Here is an 18,999-nt window from a genome sequence, read left to right on the forward strand (position 1 = left end):
ATTTCAACCCAGCACCAACCTCGGGCTGCTCCGGGCCTCCGGGACGCCGTGTGTACAGTTAGCCTCGAATTTATATTCAATTTACCGAGTGTCGTAAATTTTTATGTTCCCATTTCCCATCTTCACTTTTATTTGTCTTACACTCCGTCCAATCTGTGAAGCCTGGCAGCTGGGGCTTTTCGTCAGCCCCTTCTTAGCCCCCCCTTCTCGGAAGGTTGGCCACCGGAAACCGGGGAAACAAGATGGTGGAAGGCTCGCGCTCGAGGAGAATCGGCAGTTCATGACACTTTCCTTGAGACGACAGAGAAAACGAAGAATTTGATAGAGAGCGAGCGAGAGAGAATAATGCGAGAATGAGCAAAAAAGTGTCGAAAGACAGTGACCCACCAAAAAGGACACCAGGACTTGGGTGGACCGCCATATCTTTCACACGTTAGGGGGAACCGGGATCCCGGGATCGTTTGCGATGCCACAGGGGCCGAAAAGTGGTTTCCGTTCGCCAAAAGGATTATCTAGTCGCCTGCCTTCCCCCCTTTTGGCGCGTTTTCCACAAGGAACTGTGTGCTAAAAAGGATTTTGGTCCATTTTAAAAAGAAATAAAATGCCCGCATAGAACGAAGCGGCACACTCTGGAAGGCGGACTTTAATCTCGATAAGGAGAGAAGCAGATAGAGACAGCGAGAAGAAGATTGGGCACGGAACAGGGAAAGTTACACACCACCCATAAGTTGTACACTTTCACGCCTTTTCTCCGCAGCGCACGGGGCACGGGTTCCAAAATGATACTTCTCAGGACCCGGGCGCATCGGGCGACCCTTTCGGAAAAGTGGTTCCCCATTTCGTGGACCTTTTTTCCGGATGCCGGATTAAGGCCCATCATTTTTCTTCGAGAGGGTGCAGAACGATAGAGCTCTTGGGGAGCACGGAACCCTCGGGAGCTCGGGGCAGGGCAGAGAAAAGTCAACACGTACATCGCGCGAGGAAAAGAAAAACACAGACGGCCGAGGGATCGCTGAAGGATTGTAAAATTATGCGTTTTAGGCACAATTTTTCCCGCTTACTGTGCACCATGGGCCATGCATCGATAAGACGTTACCATCGGTCATCGGGTTTGTGATTTTTTATACGATTGTTTTTCTTTCAAGCTACGCGCCCTAGTATTAGCTTTCGGTTCGATGCCGGATTGTCGGCTTTAGAAGGGATTGACTTGTTCCTGGTGTGGTGCTCTAGGTTGTGCAAAAAGTGATTCGCTACAAGTGTTCTTCCTTTTTTTCAACTAATAATTTACATTGGAGGAGAAATGTTCAGATGTCTTTGTCTTTCATCTTCGAAGGCTGCTTTGTTAACGATTTTTTGCTGCAAAACAGATTCACTTCACCGTAGTCCACCGTTGTACACGGTTATTACTTACTTTGGAGTCTTTTATGGTGGTTCGTTGCACTTATTTCGTACTCTATTATTTATTAGACATTCATTGAGAACGATATGAACGTATCAATATTTAGATGTCGCAAAATGTTAGCACAATTTTCTATAGACAGCGTGTAAATTTACTTTCAAATGTCAACAACAAATGTGGTTTGCATAGCCTGCCTTTCATGAATGATTTCATACTTTTCCGTAGTACTAAACGTTGAATATCTCAATTGTACTAAATTGTCACGCTAATTTTTAAAAGATCAGAAGATCAGATCAGGAATCAGACGAACACAGTAATATAATATATTTGAAATAACGAAATTAGATACATTTCTATGAGAAAAAACAAGTAAATCGATGCAAATGGTCAGATACAGTGTAAGAGCCATTTCATATACGACATCAGACAAACATTCATTCATTCAGCGACAAAAGTGCACAGACTTTTCACATGGCCTAATATAGGCTATTGATGTTGTGTAATGCTGTCCCATATCAGTTGGCCGTCTCATTTTTCACACTTTTATCTCCAGCCTGGCACATGGGCTTTTGTTTGGCCTGTATATGTGTGTGCGGATTGATGGATGGCAGGAACTTTTTAAACAGCTTTCTCTTTCTGTCTCTCTCTTAAACCCAGCGAAGGCTTATTTTGACTGATTTGACCGGGGACGGACCCCCTCCCGGACCAGCCCGGATGTTCCGGGTCCGAATTCGTTTCGCCATAAGCTCCACTCGGGTGTGTTTTTTTTTTGTGAACAGAAAAAGAAAGCTGCGTGGTCCATTTCGTGAAGTTTTTTTTGTCGAATGTCAAAACAGCGGTCCAAATGTATTCAATTTTGTGATTCTCGCGTAACACGGCCATTTATTATTGTCCTTCGGTGCTGTGTTTTAGGTTGTCTGTTAGTAGCCACTACCATAGCGAACGCAGCGTACGGTTATCCTCGGGCTTCAAGGGTTGGGGGTGACCCCGGTTTTCGATCCTCAAATCGTTAAATCGAAGTGTGACTCCACAGATTCGGACGCTGGCATAGGAAATTATGCTCATTTGCACATCCGGCGCGTTCCGGTAGCGGGAATCGGCATTATCACCGTCACCTGATCGACACCGAAAAGGGCAAACGATTTGTTTGCCGACCTGGCCGACCACCGTTCGGAAAGGTAATTCCATATTGGACAAAGCCGGGCAAATTGTGGTAGGGCGATAATCTCCGTGTGTGCGATCGAAACCTCCGAGATGCAGACAAATGATTCCGGGGCCTCCGGATCCCTGCCTCCGGGAGAGGGCATAAGAAATTCCTATGCCGCTGCCGGTGCCACTTTGGGCGGCCAGTGGGCTCGGCTCTTCCGCTCACCTTGGGCCGGGCGAGAGCCATAAATGTATATTGTTCCGCAAGCGTATGCTTCACATCCTGACAGCATAACTTCCCTTCCCGAGCACCGACCCCCTCGGGCGTCGGACTGACCTTTGGCATGCGGCCGGCTCTGGCTCTGGCCAGGCTTTTGCACGAGAATCGGGCAAACCCCCTATTTCCATGCATACAAATATGAAATTATGAAAATCGTTGTTGGCCCGCGGCACGCGATGCCGGCGGGGGCCGCGGCGCTTGCCACCTTGCTTGAGACCCCCTCTTCCCGGCCATGTGACCGGCGAAGGAATGCGAACAGTCGAAATGTGGCCGAAATTCCGCCACGAAAATGGAACGCGCCCGGCGTTACAGAACTTTTCGGGCCCGGGGGTTTGCGGCACGGGACCGGAGCGCAGCGGCCACCCCTGTGGGGAGTTCCGGAAATCATAAAGTTTCATGAATATGAAACGGCGCCTTTATCTTAGGGCTTCGCCTCGGCTCCACGCCCCCGGGGCTGTCGGCAGAAATATGCGTCGACGGCGTCGTGTTTTCGCCAACCGAAACCGAGTGGCCGGGCTGACGCGGGGAGCATGGCCGAGCGATAAGGCTTGTGCATATGTGTCAACACGCATGCCACAACATGGTCCCGCGGCAGCCGCCCCGCCCCAAAGCTTCAGGGTCACCCGCGACGATAACACATTCCTCGGCGTCGTCTTCGCCGGCGTTACCGGGCGGCCAGCGGCTTCGCAGCAAATCATGACAAATCGAGGGTGTTTGCTGTCGTCGGTTATGCTGTCCCGTTCCGCGCCACACCCCGACCACCACCCACCCACGGGAGTACTCAGCTGACAAATTGGATTTGAAATGATTTCCAATAATCCGGCGCAGCTTCCGAAAACCGGCGGCCGCCACCATTGGCAATCGGGGCGCGTGTGCGGGCGAAGGTGTCTGTCACAAACGGCCCCTCGGTCGCTGGGTGTTTCGGACGATTCGCTATGAATTATTAACACACACACACGTACGCACGCACATGTGGGTGTTTTGGCTAGAAGCTGAAATATAGATGAGGCACCACCGGCGCCGGATCTAATAAACACGCTCCAATCCGAGCTCCCGCGGAGGGAGTCGTAAAATTAAGTAAAATATACATCGCAACGCTCGGGTAGTCTATTTTAAGAATTTAATTCTGTAGAAGATTCGTTGTCTTGATATTTTGCCCTACAGCTTATTAAAATTAAATTATTAATGCTAATATGGTGAAGATTGGAAAACGGTGAATTTTACTCTTTGTCCGAGGTCCTGACAAAGAGGTTCTTTAATCATTTAAACCTTAGAAACCAAAAAAGGAGAAGATTTATAAAGCTGTTTTTTGTAACATACAATTTTATATGAGGGAAATTTTGTAACATACATGCATATAGTAGTTTAACTATTAACTATTTTTATAGAATTACGTATGTTTTTCATGAGCACGCTGAATGAGCAATGAGTATGGCGATACCGCATAGTTGATCAGAACAACATTCGTGTCGATCGCTTTCAATAATCGCTTTCGGGAACCGTTCAACAATGGTTATAATATCGTAAAACACTGTCTACTCTCCGACGTTCGGTTTGACAATTCACCTCTATCATTAATAAGTATTCGCGTACGTAATACTCGATCGGTCATTAAAAACACAAACTCAATTCGCCCTGCCTATAGTGAGGGTTAAAGGACAATCGTTCATGTACTTATCACATGACATACAATAATACCATCTTTCCAGCTTTGTCAACTTTTTTCCGGAAGTTTCTGGTGCTTTTCTATTGTACTCTTGGTTTGCTTTCTCTTATTAAATTTTTACAATATATACATGTGATATGCATTTAGTCACTGTTCCCAAGTTTTGGGTGATGAATTTCTTTTGTTCTTCTTCGCAATGCACACGTTCACTTGTGTTGTGTTCACAATGCACTCTTTGCCACTTTGCACTTATTTGATGATTCATGTCCTGTTCCTTCTTATGGATTTGAAGATCTGTTCCCAGCGGGATAGATTCCGTAATCCAGTCCACAAAGTTCAGCACTGCTCTGTTGGCAACTCGATACTGCTCGTATGTTTTTATTTGAGGTTCGTATTTATACTAAATCTGTCGAGTCCGCGACGTACGCAGACCAAGGATCCCTACTCCAGTGTTTGTCAATGTTCCCACGGATTTCATGTGTCGTAATATTTCGGCTTTCCGATCCGTCTGATCGCTCGATCGGCTTTCACAACGTTGCTTTTCTGAACCGTGATCTCTAGAATATTGTTTCGTTGGGCTGCATTCCTATCGCCTCCGGTATTCGAGATGTGAAGTTTCTTCAGTATTGCTGTAGAAGGGACTTCGTTTTACGACTCTCCATTCAGGTTCTATCGCATCAGAATAACTTTTTATAATCCACCGACGTCAGGTGACTGTGACGATGTCTAACCGATTTTATCTATTTCGTTGGCTGGTCGGATGTCCTGGGCGCATGATCTGAACTTAGTCTCGATCTTGACGATCTTCCGATTTTCGGGTCGCATCTTCGTACTTTTTCTTTCCGTCGTGGTATTTGTTGTCAGAGGGATGGGTAAAACTCGGATGGCAATGCACCATCTCTCAAACCCCGCAGTGTCTAGACAAACAAAGACATAACATTCAACGATGCATTGAAAATTAACCTACGGCGTTTGGCAAGAACGATCCTGCAAATCAGTTTGAGTGTCGCACTTAAAATGTCTTCACTTTGGCAACTCTCGGCACCCTGAATCTTTCAGAGTCAGCTAAGGCCATCCATCTTGAACCGTTCTGGCCGTGGCGTCTGTCATCTACTTAATTGGCCAATGCTGCTGCTACAAGGTAATTGCATTTTATTTTTGCCAATAAGTAAACCGTATTCGTCGCTCACTACTTCTCTGATTACACCATAAACATGTGGCGGAGCACCGGCCTCCGGATCGCATCATAGTTCAGGGGCCGGCTTTCTGTTACGCGGCCCGGCGATAGTAAAATGTTTCGCAATAAAACCGACCCAACGAAGTTGGGAAAGTTTTCGGGCGTCTGAGGGCGTAGAGCGGGCAGTGAATCGATGCATTCAATAATAATAATAACAATAAAGACCGAAACTATATTCATCCGTTGTCCATCCCAGAGCTCGGCAGCGGCCGGCTTGAGACGCTACGTGGCAGGCTCTGTGGGTGTCAGTTTAGATGGCTATAAAACGGAGCAGCGAAACACCCCGGAAAACATCGTCGTTGCCAAAAACCCCACTATCCGGAAGCGGACGCGGACGAGGCCGGGCCGGGCTGGGTTCCGTAAGCGACGACAGGGTAAATAAAACATGATAGCATACGTTTTGCACGGTAGTAGTACTCGCTCATGTGGCCCGGGGGCCACGGCCCCTGAGAGTGAGGGCTCCCAAGATTCGTCCTGACCGGTTCCGTAGTAATTTATTACGTTCAATTTACGTTTTGTTTTGGTCCCCGGTTTTTTGGTGCAATGGTACGCCAACGACACGCCTTCGTTCGCCGCTGCATCGCCGTTCGAAAGGTGCCAGATGGCACACCGACCGACTGCGGCCGTGACGGGCCTCGTGTGAGTGCCTCTGCAGAGCATAAACGGGTCAAAAGCGTGCTGGCTGCTTCCCTTTTATCGCCCCCCTGCCGGCGTGGGGGTGCCAGCATAACGGGGGAGTCGGGGGACAAATGTTGATAGCGCGACAGAACCGACGAATGCAAATGTTTCTCTTTCCGAATCGTCGGCCGGTGGCCCTGCAGGGCGCGGGAGCCGGTCGAACGAAAAGAGATTATTTGGGTTTGCCGTTGTTTTGCGGCGCTTCAATCCGGCCGGCCGTGGACCGACGCGAAACAGTTTTCAACGTACACAAGTTGGTTGATTGTTCCACACGGTTCCATTCTCTGTGTTATCTATGCTGAGGTAAAGTAGAATGGAAGTGGTGGACGTATAAAAACCGAAACTTTGGATATGGCGAATGCTCAAAAGTTTTCAAACGTCCACGTGCGCCAGGTGGAATAGTTTCGGAACCATTTGAAATAAGAACTAGAAAGTTATCATGCTTGAAACGTATAGTTAAGTGCAATCGCTGTATCGTAAGACATTCTCAGCATAAAAATAAACAAACTGATAAAGAAAACCGATGAGCTTTGTATAGGAATTACAGTGAGTTCCATCACGACCCATACTATTGAAATGGTAAATAACTCCGCTATTTGTCAGTCGATTTTGACAAATGAACAAGATTTACAAGAACAAGATTTACACAAGATAAACAAGATGCCGTTTAGTAAAAATTTACACAGAATAAGCGGAATAAAAATTCTGCTGTTGTCTTAGCTTTCAGTCCTTCAATGGTCTTCGGTTGGTTGGCATAAACTTTACTCTTCGAATTGACCCACAGAAAGAATTCAGAAGAAAATCGGCAATAATAAGCACGCACAGTTTGCAGCGTTGAACGATTATTTTCAATGTAGAGCTACAATTTTAGCCCCCTATTTTGACTAAAACGGCATAAATTAACGTTTTAGAATTTAACTAATTTCTCAAAATTGACAGAATAATGTTGGAGTTATTTAACATTCCAATAGTATGGGTCGTGATGGAACACCCTGTACTTTTCGTAGAGACTCATATATTCTCATGGAAGAAGACTTATAAAACAAGTTACAAACTGTATTTGCTCCAAAACGATTGCAATATGCTAGTAATGATAATGAAATAGTAAGAAACAAGGAAATAAAATGAAAGGAATAAAAAGACAACACCACGCAAACGATGATAAGAACGATGCCAAACCTTGAGCAAGAACTCAAAATAAATCGCATGCGCAAAATTTGGACTTCCATTTTCGCAAAACCGACCAGCATAAGGCTCCGCCAGGCATCGCTTTTGCCCAACGATAAACGATAAGAAGTCGGATGGTGTTGAAGTGCGCGCGGTCGCCTCGGACGCCTCCAGTTCAGTTGCTCTCCGGAGATTGTGGCCTCGAAACGTGCGATGCTGCGGAGTTCGCTACTATTTCTAGCTCCGGCCCTGGCAGGGCTGGTGTTGTTGAGGGTGGCCCCTGTGGAGGCGATCGTCGGTGGCATCCGATCGGCAACGCCACCCCTCGATGATCCCGTTGTGTTTGTGCGTGTCGCAGGACGGGCAGCGCGCGTCGAGGGTACACGTAGCCGGACGTCCGGGCTCTACTCGTTCCGGGGTATCCACTACGCCGACTCTCCGACCGGTCAGAATCGGTTCGCCCGGCCACGGTTCCTGCATCTGAAGGGTGACGTGAACGCGACCAGCAACGGTCCACCCTGTCCGCAGCCGGACCCGAACAATCCGTACCGGGTGTACGGCCACGAGGATTGTCTGCTGCTCAACGTCTTCACACCGCAGATGCCGGACGAAACGACGGGACTTCCGGTGGTGGTGTGGATCCACGGAGGCGGATACCGGTACGGGTCGGCTTCGCAGTACGGTGCGGAGCCACTGACTTCCAACGGGGTGATTTTCGTACCGATCCAGTATCGGCTCGGCTCGTTCGGAATCATCGGCGACGGTAGCCGGGACTTTTCCGGCAATCTGGCCCTACTCGACATGGCCACGGCCGTACGCTGGGTGAAGGACTACATCTCGTGGTTCGGAGGAGATCCGGCCCAGATCAAGCTCGTGGGCCACGGATCCGGTGCGAACGCAGCCATGATCCTGGCGTCGGCCAGCATGTCCCGCAGTTCGGTGAGCGGTGTAGTGGCCATGTCCGGTTCGTCGCTGCAACCGAACGCGTACGAGCGGGAACCGGTCGAAACGTACCGAGAAGCGACCAGCCAACACCACTGCATGGCGGGCAACGAAACGGAAGTGGTCAAGTGTCTGCGCACCAAATCGACGAACGAGATCGTGCTGATGGACAACGGGCTGCAGATGGAGCGGTTCAGTGGCGAAAAGATCGTCAACGGTATGACACCGCAGGCCGGGCTGAACCCGGTCGTGGAGGAGAAGGACGATGCGCGCGGGTTGCTCGGGCTGCTCACGGATAAACCGGAGACGTCGCTGGGCGCTGGAGACTTCCCCAAGATCCCGCTGCTCATCGGGGTCACGAAGGACGAGACGGCGAACGCGATCGATGGTGAGTAACGACGGTTTGGCTGCCATCGTGCCTGATGCCTGAGGGGTTCCGGTTCCGCATTGCAGTCAAGGAGATCCAGTCCGTGTTTAAGGGTGCCACGAATTTCCTGCGCAAGACGAGCGGTCTGGTCGGCCTGGAGGGTTTCCTCGGGCTCGAGAAGCAGGTCCAGGCCCTGGAATCGGTCGGCGGTGTGTTGAAGCTGGACAAGTACCTGGAGGTCCCGAGCGGTTGGAACGTCATGCAGGTGCTGGGCAAGCTGGTCGAAGCCACGACCGATGCCCTGTTCAATCTGCCCGCCGTCGTGTCCGCTCAGACCTGGAGTAAGCGCTCGCAAGCGTTCATGTACAGCTTCGACTACCGGTCGGAGCGGACACACGGCAAAGACTTCCTGGCCGGATTGCCGATCGTGGCCAAGAGCGGCACCAACGGGGCCCCGATGGAGCTGGTAGCGCACGGTGACGAACTGGGTATCCTGTTCGACACGCAGGACTTGTTCGGCAACCCGGTGCAGAGCGCTACGCTCAGCTCGGCCGCCGATCTGAACGCACGGAAGTCGTTCGCTTCGTTCGTTGCCAAGTTTGCGTACCTCAACGTCAGCAGCATGCACCAGGACAACCTGTTCAAGGGCTTCTCCAGCAAGGGCACACCGTTCGTGAAGATCAGCGACAAGATTGCGGTGAACAATGATTTCAGGTACGTTCCGCGTCACGTGCCCCATGGCCGTCACCTGATTCCGATCCGATCTTCCCGCCCAGGTTCTGTCAGCTGTCAATCTGGGGAGCCCAACTGGAGGCCCTCAAGTCCGTGTCCTGCTCGTTCCTCGGCGAAGGCCTCGGCTCGGTCGGCAAGGTGGTGGAGAATGTGCTCCCCGTCAACAAAGTGTCCGGACTGCTGTTCGGCGGTTAATCCGACGGCTAGCGCTTTGGTGGACCAGACCCGACTCCCGACATCCCCATAAACTGTACTTGTGGCACATAAAAGCGCAGTTCGGCCCGAGAGTGTCCTAATAAAATTTCACAATAATTTATTAAGGCTAGTAAATGAAGCGATTGTGGCGCCGGCTCTCAAACCGCCGGCATCACACGCCCGGAACTGAAACCAGAATTACTACGGCGACGGTAGTTTCGGTAGTTTAGTGTTGTTTTATGTGGCCGGGCGCGGAACTTTCCGGCTTAGTTCCCCAAGTCGCGTTATCCGTAGCGCCCGAGAGTTACGCTCCATTTGATTAAGGAGTCTGCCGTGGTCGTCGCCGTCGTTGTCGTAGTCGTCGGTTGAATTAGCTTCATGGCCACCATCTTGGTGGTCTCGGTGGCAGCTTCTGGACTGAAGTGTTATTAAAACACTCTCTCCAGGTTCGATACTCGCCCGCCGCAATAGTTTATGTTAGCTGGGCGCGCCAAGGGCCTTAGAGTCACTGTGCTGGAGAGAACTTCCTTCCCCCGGGGGAGGGCCAACGACTGCGTGTATATCACTTTTATTACATTAATATCAGAAGACGTTAGAAGAAGGCAGAGAAAAAATCAATTTAACCGACCGGCGATTCCATGATAGTGCCGTAGCGGAACCGGCAACCCGGGCACTCTGGCTCTCAGTTATTGTTCAATAAAGGTTCAATATACTTAATGCGGCACCGCCAATTTGCATATTGAACGGAGCCGGAACCTCCGGACTACCTGGTGTGGACATCTACCCTCATAATGATGCTACCTTTGCGAGTGCTCCGAGTGCGCCACTGCAACAAGCAGCGGCCTGAGGGTTTCAACTCCATGGTGTTCCGAAGGCCGCAGGGAACATCTTTTAAGGGTCCACGCTGGCAAGGACGCCGTCTCCGGGTCGGACCCCATGACTTGGCTCTGGCGGTGAATTGAATTACACGAAAAGATGCAATTTAATGATAACACGAGAGCATAAATAATGCCGCTGCGCCGTGGCTGGCAGTGGAACGTGAAGATAGATGGGCCGATTGCAGGCCAGTAACGTTGGCGTAACCGGGGCAAAAAAAGGCATCCCGTTAACCCGGCACTCAAGTTTTGCTCGTCCACCGCACAGTGATGGTCACGGAAGCTGCGCAACCCACGAGGACCACGGAAGAACGCGTTGGGACGACGCTGGCGCAGACAGACGGTGGTGCCCATCGTTAACTGGCGGAAGCTGGAACTTTGGAACAGTTCCCGGGGTTCAGAGATGGCCCGCTTTTTTTTCGCTCTTTCGCCTCCTTCCGGTACTTAGGGCAGTAAATCCTCGGCCCAGGCATCTTACCAGGCGCCCTCTTAGCCGCCCTGCCGTGACGGGTGCGAGAGAGAGCTTAAAACTAAACACGGAACACCCGGAAGATAAGGCGCTAACGCTGCCGGGGTGCAACCGACTGGAAGAGCCACGCCACGGAGCATCAGATAGGGCGCGGCGATAAACGCGACAGGGGCCACTTGACTCCGCGAGGACTCGCACATCCGGCCAGAGATAATAGGCCAGACAACATTGCCCTGCCTGGCGCACTCAGGGCGCGTTGACCGCACCGGCCCGCCCCGTGAGGGGGGTCACCGGGATTTTCTGCAAATTACATACCATCATCGAAAAGCGCCTCCTGCGGTCGCGATCGCCGGCCCGGGCAGCTAGGATGGGAGGGCCCGGCTTTTAACAGCGGCACGAAACAAAAATGGGGCATCGTCGTCGCCGTCGGCCGCAGTCGCTGCAGTGTGCCCCATGCCGTGTACCGTAGGAAACTTATTAAATTATGACGATGGAGCTTTTCCGATAAGCCAAAGCTGTGGTGGCCGGGGTCGCCGGACAATGACGGGCCGACTTTGTGGCACCCGGCGGAACCCGGCCGCCGGAGCGTGTTCCCGCGGAGTGCTAATTCGAAGCATAGGGCTTGGTCGGCTTTGGCCGCGGTCGGAACACTCGTCCCTGTGGACTTTCGGGTTCATGGGATTTATGCGCCAAACAGAAGTGGATGGCGAAAAAATTGGGCCCAAATGGGCGGTTCCGGGCCAAATGCTCGTGGTGGGTGCGATGCGCATGGCGTGGGCCCCTTTCGTTCGGCAAAATAACAAACAAATAATTAACTCACGGGATCGCTCGAGGGCGTCCAGTGGCGGTGGCAGTTCGGGGAAAGGTTTAATTTCTGTGCCACTCAGAGCGAAATGGTAATGAGGGCCGCTTGATTGCATGAAAAAGGGCTTCAGATCTTCGCCCACACACGGCCCATTAAGATGTGTTTTTCGTGCAAATGGATTCACTGGAAAATGTTTGTCATAATTCGATGGAATTTGGCAATGCTGGCGGCTAATGGCAACATAATCGCCGTCGGGCGATGCAGCAAAACATTTGGACAGTGAGTAGGAGTTTGAAAGTCAATTTTTGTATGCTGCTATGTTGTCCACTTTGAATGGTTGTTTTACTAATTAGCGTTTGAGGCAGAGTTTTAGTAGCCGAATTCTCGGCCATTTTGATTTCTAAGCTGTCTCTGGACATTCGTTATCTGTTGGTATTGCAAATCAAATTCGTTCTGCATCGATTTATTTTTAAATAAGCCAATAAGCAAAGATTAGCCAGCTAAAACTGAGTAATGTTCATCAATCCGCCTAGACAAATCGCCATCGGGTGATGAATGGAGGACAAATAGTTCAGAGTATTCGGATAGTTGTTTAAGTATTAAAGCTCTCATTGCTGATGAGTATCTTGTAGATCCTTTCAGGAGGTTTTTTTTCTTCTTTAAACTTCTGTAAATCCGAAACAAATGATAGAAAGATGCTGGACAGCACAGTAATACCGGCTCCCCTTTAGTGCAATGCAATTGATCCAAAAATATGGTAATAACTTTAATGCTACAAAAAACTTTTGAAGACGTTTGGAGATGCATAACGATTTCATTAAAGCACTGGTCGCGCCGAAATTGGAGTACTGGTCACGAAGTTGATGGTGGAATTTTAACAAACATTCGCTTCCACCGATTGCTTCCTTTTACGGTTTTACAACCTACGCCGCGACCGTTCCCCGAGAACCCGGGATGATCTTAAAACGTTAAGCTCGTTCCAAGTCGACGGGCAGCCAGGCTCGGCCGACTCAGTGTCGCCGCGCGGCGCGCCTGGAATAGATTTACATTTCGTTTCGAATTATGTTTTGATAGCGTTTGCGCCGGAGCGGAATTGATTCAAATCTGCCGCGCGCAGGAAATAAAAAGTGGCCCCCTCGCCCATTACGGTGGCCATGCTAATGGTGGTGGATGGCAGTTTTATTGGGCGAAATTCGTCAAGTGCTTTGACCCGCCCGCCTCTCGACCGGTACCAGGCACAGGGCAAGGTAAGCGAGCTGGCCACTTGGGGCGCACCCAATGCACTCGACGAAACATTCTCACTCCGTTTACCGTCTGCCGTTTTATGGTCTCGAACCGGTCGAAAAAAGTCAAAACCACTCAAAAATGGCGACTCGTTTGCGGAAAACGAACGAACCTCGAAAGGGAGAAGCGACGGAACAAGAAAAACGACGGCAAAACTGTCACCGGAAGAGAGCGTAGAAAAAAAGAGGAAGCAAATAGCTGGCGCACTGGTGAAGCGGAACCTTGCGAACTTTTCCCATCAATAGTCCGAAGGCGAAAAAGAGTGTGCTTCTGGCGGCGTCACAGTGCCTCCGGTGACTTCGGCTTGCGCCTTGCGCCCTACTTATCGCCGTCCGGCATCTTTTTATGGATCGCTCGCGCCCCTTTTTTATGAGCTTCCCCACGTTGTGGACCCACAGCCCCGCTGCAACGGGGGACTGTTAAATTGCAAAATGTTAGCCAGTGAACCGGGAAAGGCAACAGCAGTGCGAACGGAGAAAGCATAAAAATCATATTTTCGTCAATTTGTCTCACTTGCCACCGGCGCGACGCATTGGGTTTGCTGTGTCCGGTCCGGTGGCTGCCAGTCCGGTGACCGGCTGAAAAGTTGATGATCCTTTTTCCGGGCCATCTTTTGTTTTTTTTTGGTGTTTGGTTCGTCCGGTTTCCTATTTCGTCACCTACGGTTGCTTCAGAACAGGCCTTCTTATTGGAGCCCCTCTGACACCGCTGGTTTGAGTGATCTATAGCTACGGACCGAACCGACACCCGAGCTTTGAAATAGGATCGGCCACCCCCTTTTTGGAGGTGCAGCGGTCATGGAGTGAGCAAAATTGATCATCCTTTCTCCTCGGCTCGGGTTCGACTTTTCGGGGATCGTTTGTCATCTCGGGTCGGGCTTGAAAAGGGGTCGATTTTATCAACACGTAATCATCATACTGACGGCAATTACTCAACGGAATGAAGGGTTGGCCTAGCGTGCGTCACTCGGTCATAATGGCGGTCGATCGAAAGGCATTGATCGGAAGTGCAGTTACAAGCTACGAGAACGCTTCAATATGTTTCGCGTCAACATGGCGTAGAAACATTACGGTGCCGTTTACCGTAATAACTGAGACGGGGGCTTTGCTAGGATTAGATTATACTCATTTCAATGATTGTTTAAAAATTTTAGAACTCAGCAGCATACATTATGTCGGATTGCGTCAAGGAATCTGGTACAATCCATGCATTATCCAAATTAGTTCCGCCCGTCCGCTCTTTTGCTGGTTCAATCAATTTGGAAGGGTGCTTTGAAATGAGTTCTCGATAAGCGGCACATAAAGGACCATTTTTGAAGTGAAACTCCGTTCACAAAACTCCCCATAGGTGCCCGAAAAATCGAAAAATCCTTAGTTTTTATTGTCCCTACCGTGCTCCTTCCAGCGGACCGTCCCCTGTTTACAAATGGGAAATTACTTTCTTTCACCGAGCACACAACCAGCACGACTAGGGAACGAATCAAACGGCCATCAGTCGACACACACACCCACAAAACGGTTACATTTGTCACCACGTTGTTTAGCGAACGTCGGCAAACGGCTTTTAACCTTTCGGGTTCCGATCGGAAAAGTAAAAATGAAGCAATCAACTGAGAAAGTGTATTTATGTTGAGGTCGCGGAAGTGTTCTTCGAGCATCCCGCACCCGCGTTCTCCCGCAATGGCAGGGCCACGCGATGAACACCTCCGCAAGGAATGGAGTGGAAAAGTGTGCGAAAAAGTGGCAAATATTGTCATTCCTTGGCCACAGACAGCTGAAACGCCGGTGCCGGGCGACTTTCCACCGAACTGCGGGGTGCCGAGGGCCCACTTCCGGTCGCACTCGGATGTTGACGTTCGATGACGTATTTGAGCGCTCTGCCGTCCAATCTCCCTCACTCGCTCTCTCTCTCTCGCTCTCTCTACGGTCGCTGAACAAATCGTGGCTCGTTTATGGCAACCATTTCACCAATCAATTCAACCATTCATCGCAATCCGTGTGATCGGTTTTCCCGCTCTGGGAGTCCCAGGGATCCGGGTTCGGGCAGTTGGGCGGTGTTCGGGGAGAAAATTAACTGCCAACAAACGGGCACAGTCGTCGGCCCTTCCCCCGAGCCTGGGTCAACTCTGGCGCCCGATGATTGTTTGACAAAATAAGAAGTTTATTTTTGCTCTTAGTGCCCCGTTATTAATTTTCCCCAGTGAGCGCGGGCTCCGTCCAAGCCCCGATTGCTCTTCTGGCCGACCGACACCGGCGTAAGTTTACTTCGAGGTGAAGGGTTTAACGCGGGCTTCGTTTCGTGTTTTCTGTTGCATTCCTTTTTTGTTCGTTTCCGACGTTCGAAGCCAGCCGGTGTTAACTTTCATCCAACTTCCATCCAACATCCAGGAGCGTTCAGGAGACGGGCCGAGGGGACGGGAGAGGACTCGGGCCCGATGCGAGGCAAGTTGGCTCCCGTTGACAGCGACCCAGTTCATCATCGTCATTTTCTGTCCTGCTGTTTCTTTCCCTTTTTTTTTGTTGCTTATCTTTTCTGCTACCCAATGTCGACACCATTAACGGCCGGCTGACTGGCTGCAGCATACTTTCTCGCTGGATTAATGATGAAAGTTTGCATTACGGTTTGGGGCTGGTAATTTGCGTCCTCGCCGTGCCCGACCGTCCTGGGACCTCGGGTCTCTCCCGATCTCTCTCTCTCTTTCTCTAACTCTCTCTTTCTCACTCATCTGGAAACCCCGCAAACAATGGTCAGCCAATGATGTTTCAGTTTCTTTTCGTCCATTTTTCTATCATTCACATCAATGATTATGTTGCTGTTTACATAGCCATAATTTTCTTCTCCAATACAGTGAGCGTTGCGAGCGGTTTTTTCCCCGGCGCCACGACAGACAGGCTCTTTTGGGGGGTAGGTTTTCCCTTTACTGCTTGTTTACCACATTTTTCAATTTTCGACCAACAGCAAGGAGCTGCTGGAGGGGCACTTTCGTTTGTTTACGTGCACTTTGACAAACTGGATTTGCTGCTGATTAATTGTAGCGCGTCGCCACTTTTTTTTTCCTTCTGTTTGGCCAACAATTTTGAACGCAAATTTCGCTTTTAATTATGCGTAGCTTGCACCGGATGCCTTGAGAGGGGCGCGCCCCGGGCATTCGCCAAACGGACGGCAACGGCCAGCGAGGGCCGGGCCAAACTACATAATTAATGTTCAGTTTAGGCGTACGCCTGATAATGGTAATGAAAAGCGTAAGCAACAAATTCAGAAGTCGAACATAAATCATGTTACATTTTCTTACAATTTTTTTGTTCTGTGCTGCGGGACCCGATGTCCGAACTCGGCTGCGCCGAGCCGGAGCCAAAAAGTGGAAAAGAGAAAAGGGAAATACGGTGAAGGGCCATAGAAAAACAAAGCATAAAGGCTCGAGTTTGGGTTTCTTGGCGGAACACGGCGCTATATGGCGCACTGTGGACACAAAACGGAAGTTGTCGTAAGTCTCGTTCTGCTGCTAAGCAGAGCTGACAAGTCCCGTTGTTTCGGGTTAAATTAAGATTCATCCCAAATCCCCGGCAACCGGGGATCGCTTTGTGTTTTGCATTTTCATGGGCCGGCGAAAGACGAGGGACTTTCGTGCGAGCCTTTCAGCGATGCGAACACGACTGAAATCGTTTTCCATAGATCTTTCTTATTAATCGGTGATTGCTGGGGCCTCGGCAAAGTGATGGAGGCGCGCACCTAATTTGCTTTACCTTTGCTCCGGATCACCGGAAGGAGTCCCCCCCTCAAATGGGAACCATATGGCAGCGGCGGAGCGTGCATAGGCTTAAGTTAATGTGAAAAGTTTCGATTTACGGGCCACCGTCATCAGGGAAGTCGTTACCGAACTTGGGCTTTCGATCGAATCATTGTATCGGATCAGGGAATTGGAACACATGGCATAACTTGCTAGCTTTTCCATCTCAGCCCATATGCCCGTTGACTTTGGGCATATTTTGTACTTAATTATAATGCTATTACATTACGGTTATTTATGTATTCTTTGTTAAGCCATCAGCCCGTGACGATGGCTGTGGCTTCCCACTTACCTGATTGCCGTCGTACGTCCACGAGCCAAACTTCATGAAGCACGTCTGCTGATCGAACGGGAAGTAGCGGACATCGATTTCACACGATGACTTGAAGATGGCCGGCGGGGTCCAGATGACTTTGCCGGTGTAGTGCAGGATCGCTTTGGTCAGCGTCGTCACCACGTACTCTCCATCGGCACTGTTGGCACACGTTGGCAACGGAAAAGGGGAGAGAAAAAAACAAAGCGTATCAGGAAAGCGCTCCCATTCACGGATTAAAAACAATTGCCAAAAGTGACAATCATGGTGTCGACAACGACAACGATTTAAGACCGGAAAAAGTCAAAAGGAACAATAAAAATAACAACGATGTGCAATCCCAATCTCGGCCCGAGAAGACGACGACGGGGCAGCGATAAACATGGCAGCATGAATATGAAATTCATGGGGCTCCAGGATCCCGGGTGCGTGTGCGCGTGTGTCCCAGCGCGCAATCAATAATCCATTTGGTGAAATAAATATGTCCACCCAGCGCGACACATGCTTCGCCTGCGATGAGTGGCCTGCGTACAGCCGATTGCAGCCATAATCCCGAAGCAATGCCCGAGCATTAACACTGTTGTTGGGGGTTGGGTTGTTGTTGCTGTTGCGCATGACGCAAGCCGCGCCGTTGGCGATGGCGATTATCTGTTTGTGGGTTTTCCCGGGCCGGAGGGTGCTCGAAAACTTCGACAGTGCCGTCGAATCGTCGAAAATCTGGACACAAACGATAGTCAGCACCGGAAACAGTGGATAATCGGAAATGTTTCCACGTGCACCCCCTAGGATCCGCCGGCCAACCGGCTGTTGAGCCCCTGAACATGGGGCGATGCGTTTTTGATGCGACGTTAAGCTATTTGTCAGGCCGTGGATATTGCGATATTTCGACCACTGTATAGATACACTCATTGGCCGCGAAATCTAGTGCAAAAAACCCTAAACGAATAATCTCGTTTCTCAAGCGTTTTCCGGAACTGGCCATCGTTTCGCTTGGTTTTGAGCATCAGAACACGGCCCTTAAATGAAGCCCGCGATTGATGGTGGCATAGAAGCGTGACGATAAAATGGCACATGACAAATGTTTAATAGTTTGACCAGCGCCATGACAGAGCGTCCCAACGCGGACGGCGGGGCCCGAATAGGCCCGAAAAACTGTGCCAAAAATGTTTGGCTTGTCTTTGTGATGGTTAGCATAGAGAGGCGAACTTTGCTGGTGGGTTGAACCGGGCGATAAGGAAAGGTCAACACTCTGCGATGCGATGCGGACCGGAGAACCGTTGCTAATTCGCTAGTAAATATTCTTGGACATGATCGGCTACGTGCACCAGTGTACCGGGACCGAGCTTATGCCGGACATGAGCGAACTTAGCGTGAGCACAAGGCGTGGTGTGAGCCGAAGATAATTAACTACACGTCCGGCGAGCGAACAACGGTGGCAATAAAAGGTCGTAACATTATTGGCTCAATAAAATGCCGAAACGGCTGTTCGTGCTGCCGCGGGAACTTAGGCTTAGCCCAATGGTTAGCCTAAATTAATTCTCGTCATGCGAAGCCTTTCAATAAGAAGTTTGGCGCAGTCAGGCATTTTGTTTAAAATAATACAATTTTATGATCCATAATTTCAGGCTAGTGTGCAGACCAAATCGACAGGCCTTTT

At 50.1% G+C, this 18,999-nt stretch overlaps 2 protein-coding genes across 2 annotated transcripts in view; one reads left to right on the top strand and one right to left on the bottom strand.

Annotated features, from left to right (window-relative positions):
- LOC131212519 (acetylcholine receptor subunit alpha-like 2) overlaps positions 1-18,999 on the bottom strand; it is a 38,358-nt gene that overhangs the window by 5,894 nt on the left and 13,465 nt on the right. Inside the window, exon 4 of the mRNA XM_058206414.1 lies at positions 17,322-17,502. Coding sequence (XP_058062397.1) covers positions 17,322-17,502 — 181 coding nt within the window. The remainder of the gene's footprint in view (positions 1-17,321; positions 17,503-18,999) is intronic.
- LOC131212518 (carboxylesterase 5A) lies at positions 7,787-9,917 on the top strand. Its single transcript, XM_058206413.1, has 3 exons — positions 7,787-8,903; positions 8,969-9,596; positions 9,659-9,917. The coding sequence occupies exons 1-3, from the start codon at positions 7,787-7,789 to the stop codon at positions 9,807-9,809; spliced, it is 1,896 nt and encodes a 631-aa protein (XP_058062396.1). The 3' UTR covers positions 9,810-9,917.

Source organism: Anopheles bellator, chromosome 2, assembly GCF_943735745.2.
Source record: "Anopheles bellator chromosome 2, idAnoBellAS_SP24_06.2, whole genome shotgun sequence".
Taxonomy (NCBI): domain Eukaryota; kingdom Metazoa; phylum Arthropoda; class Insecta; order Diptera; family Culicidae; genus Anopheles; species Anopheles bellator.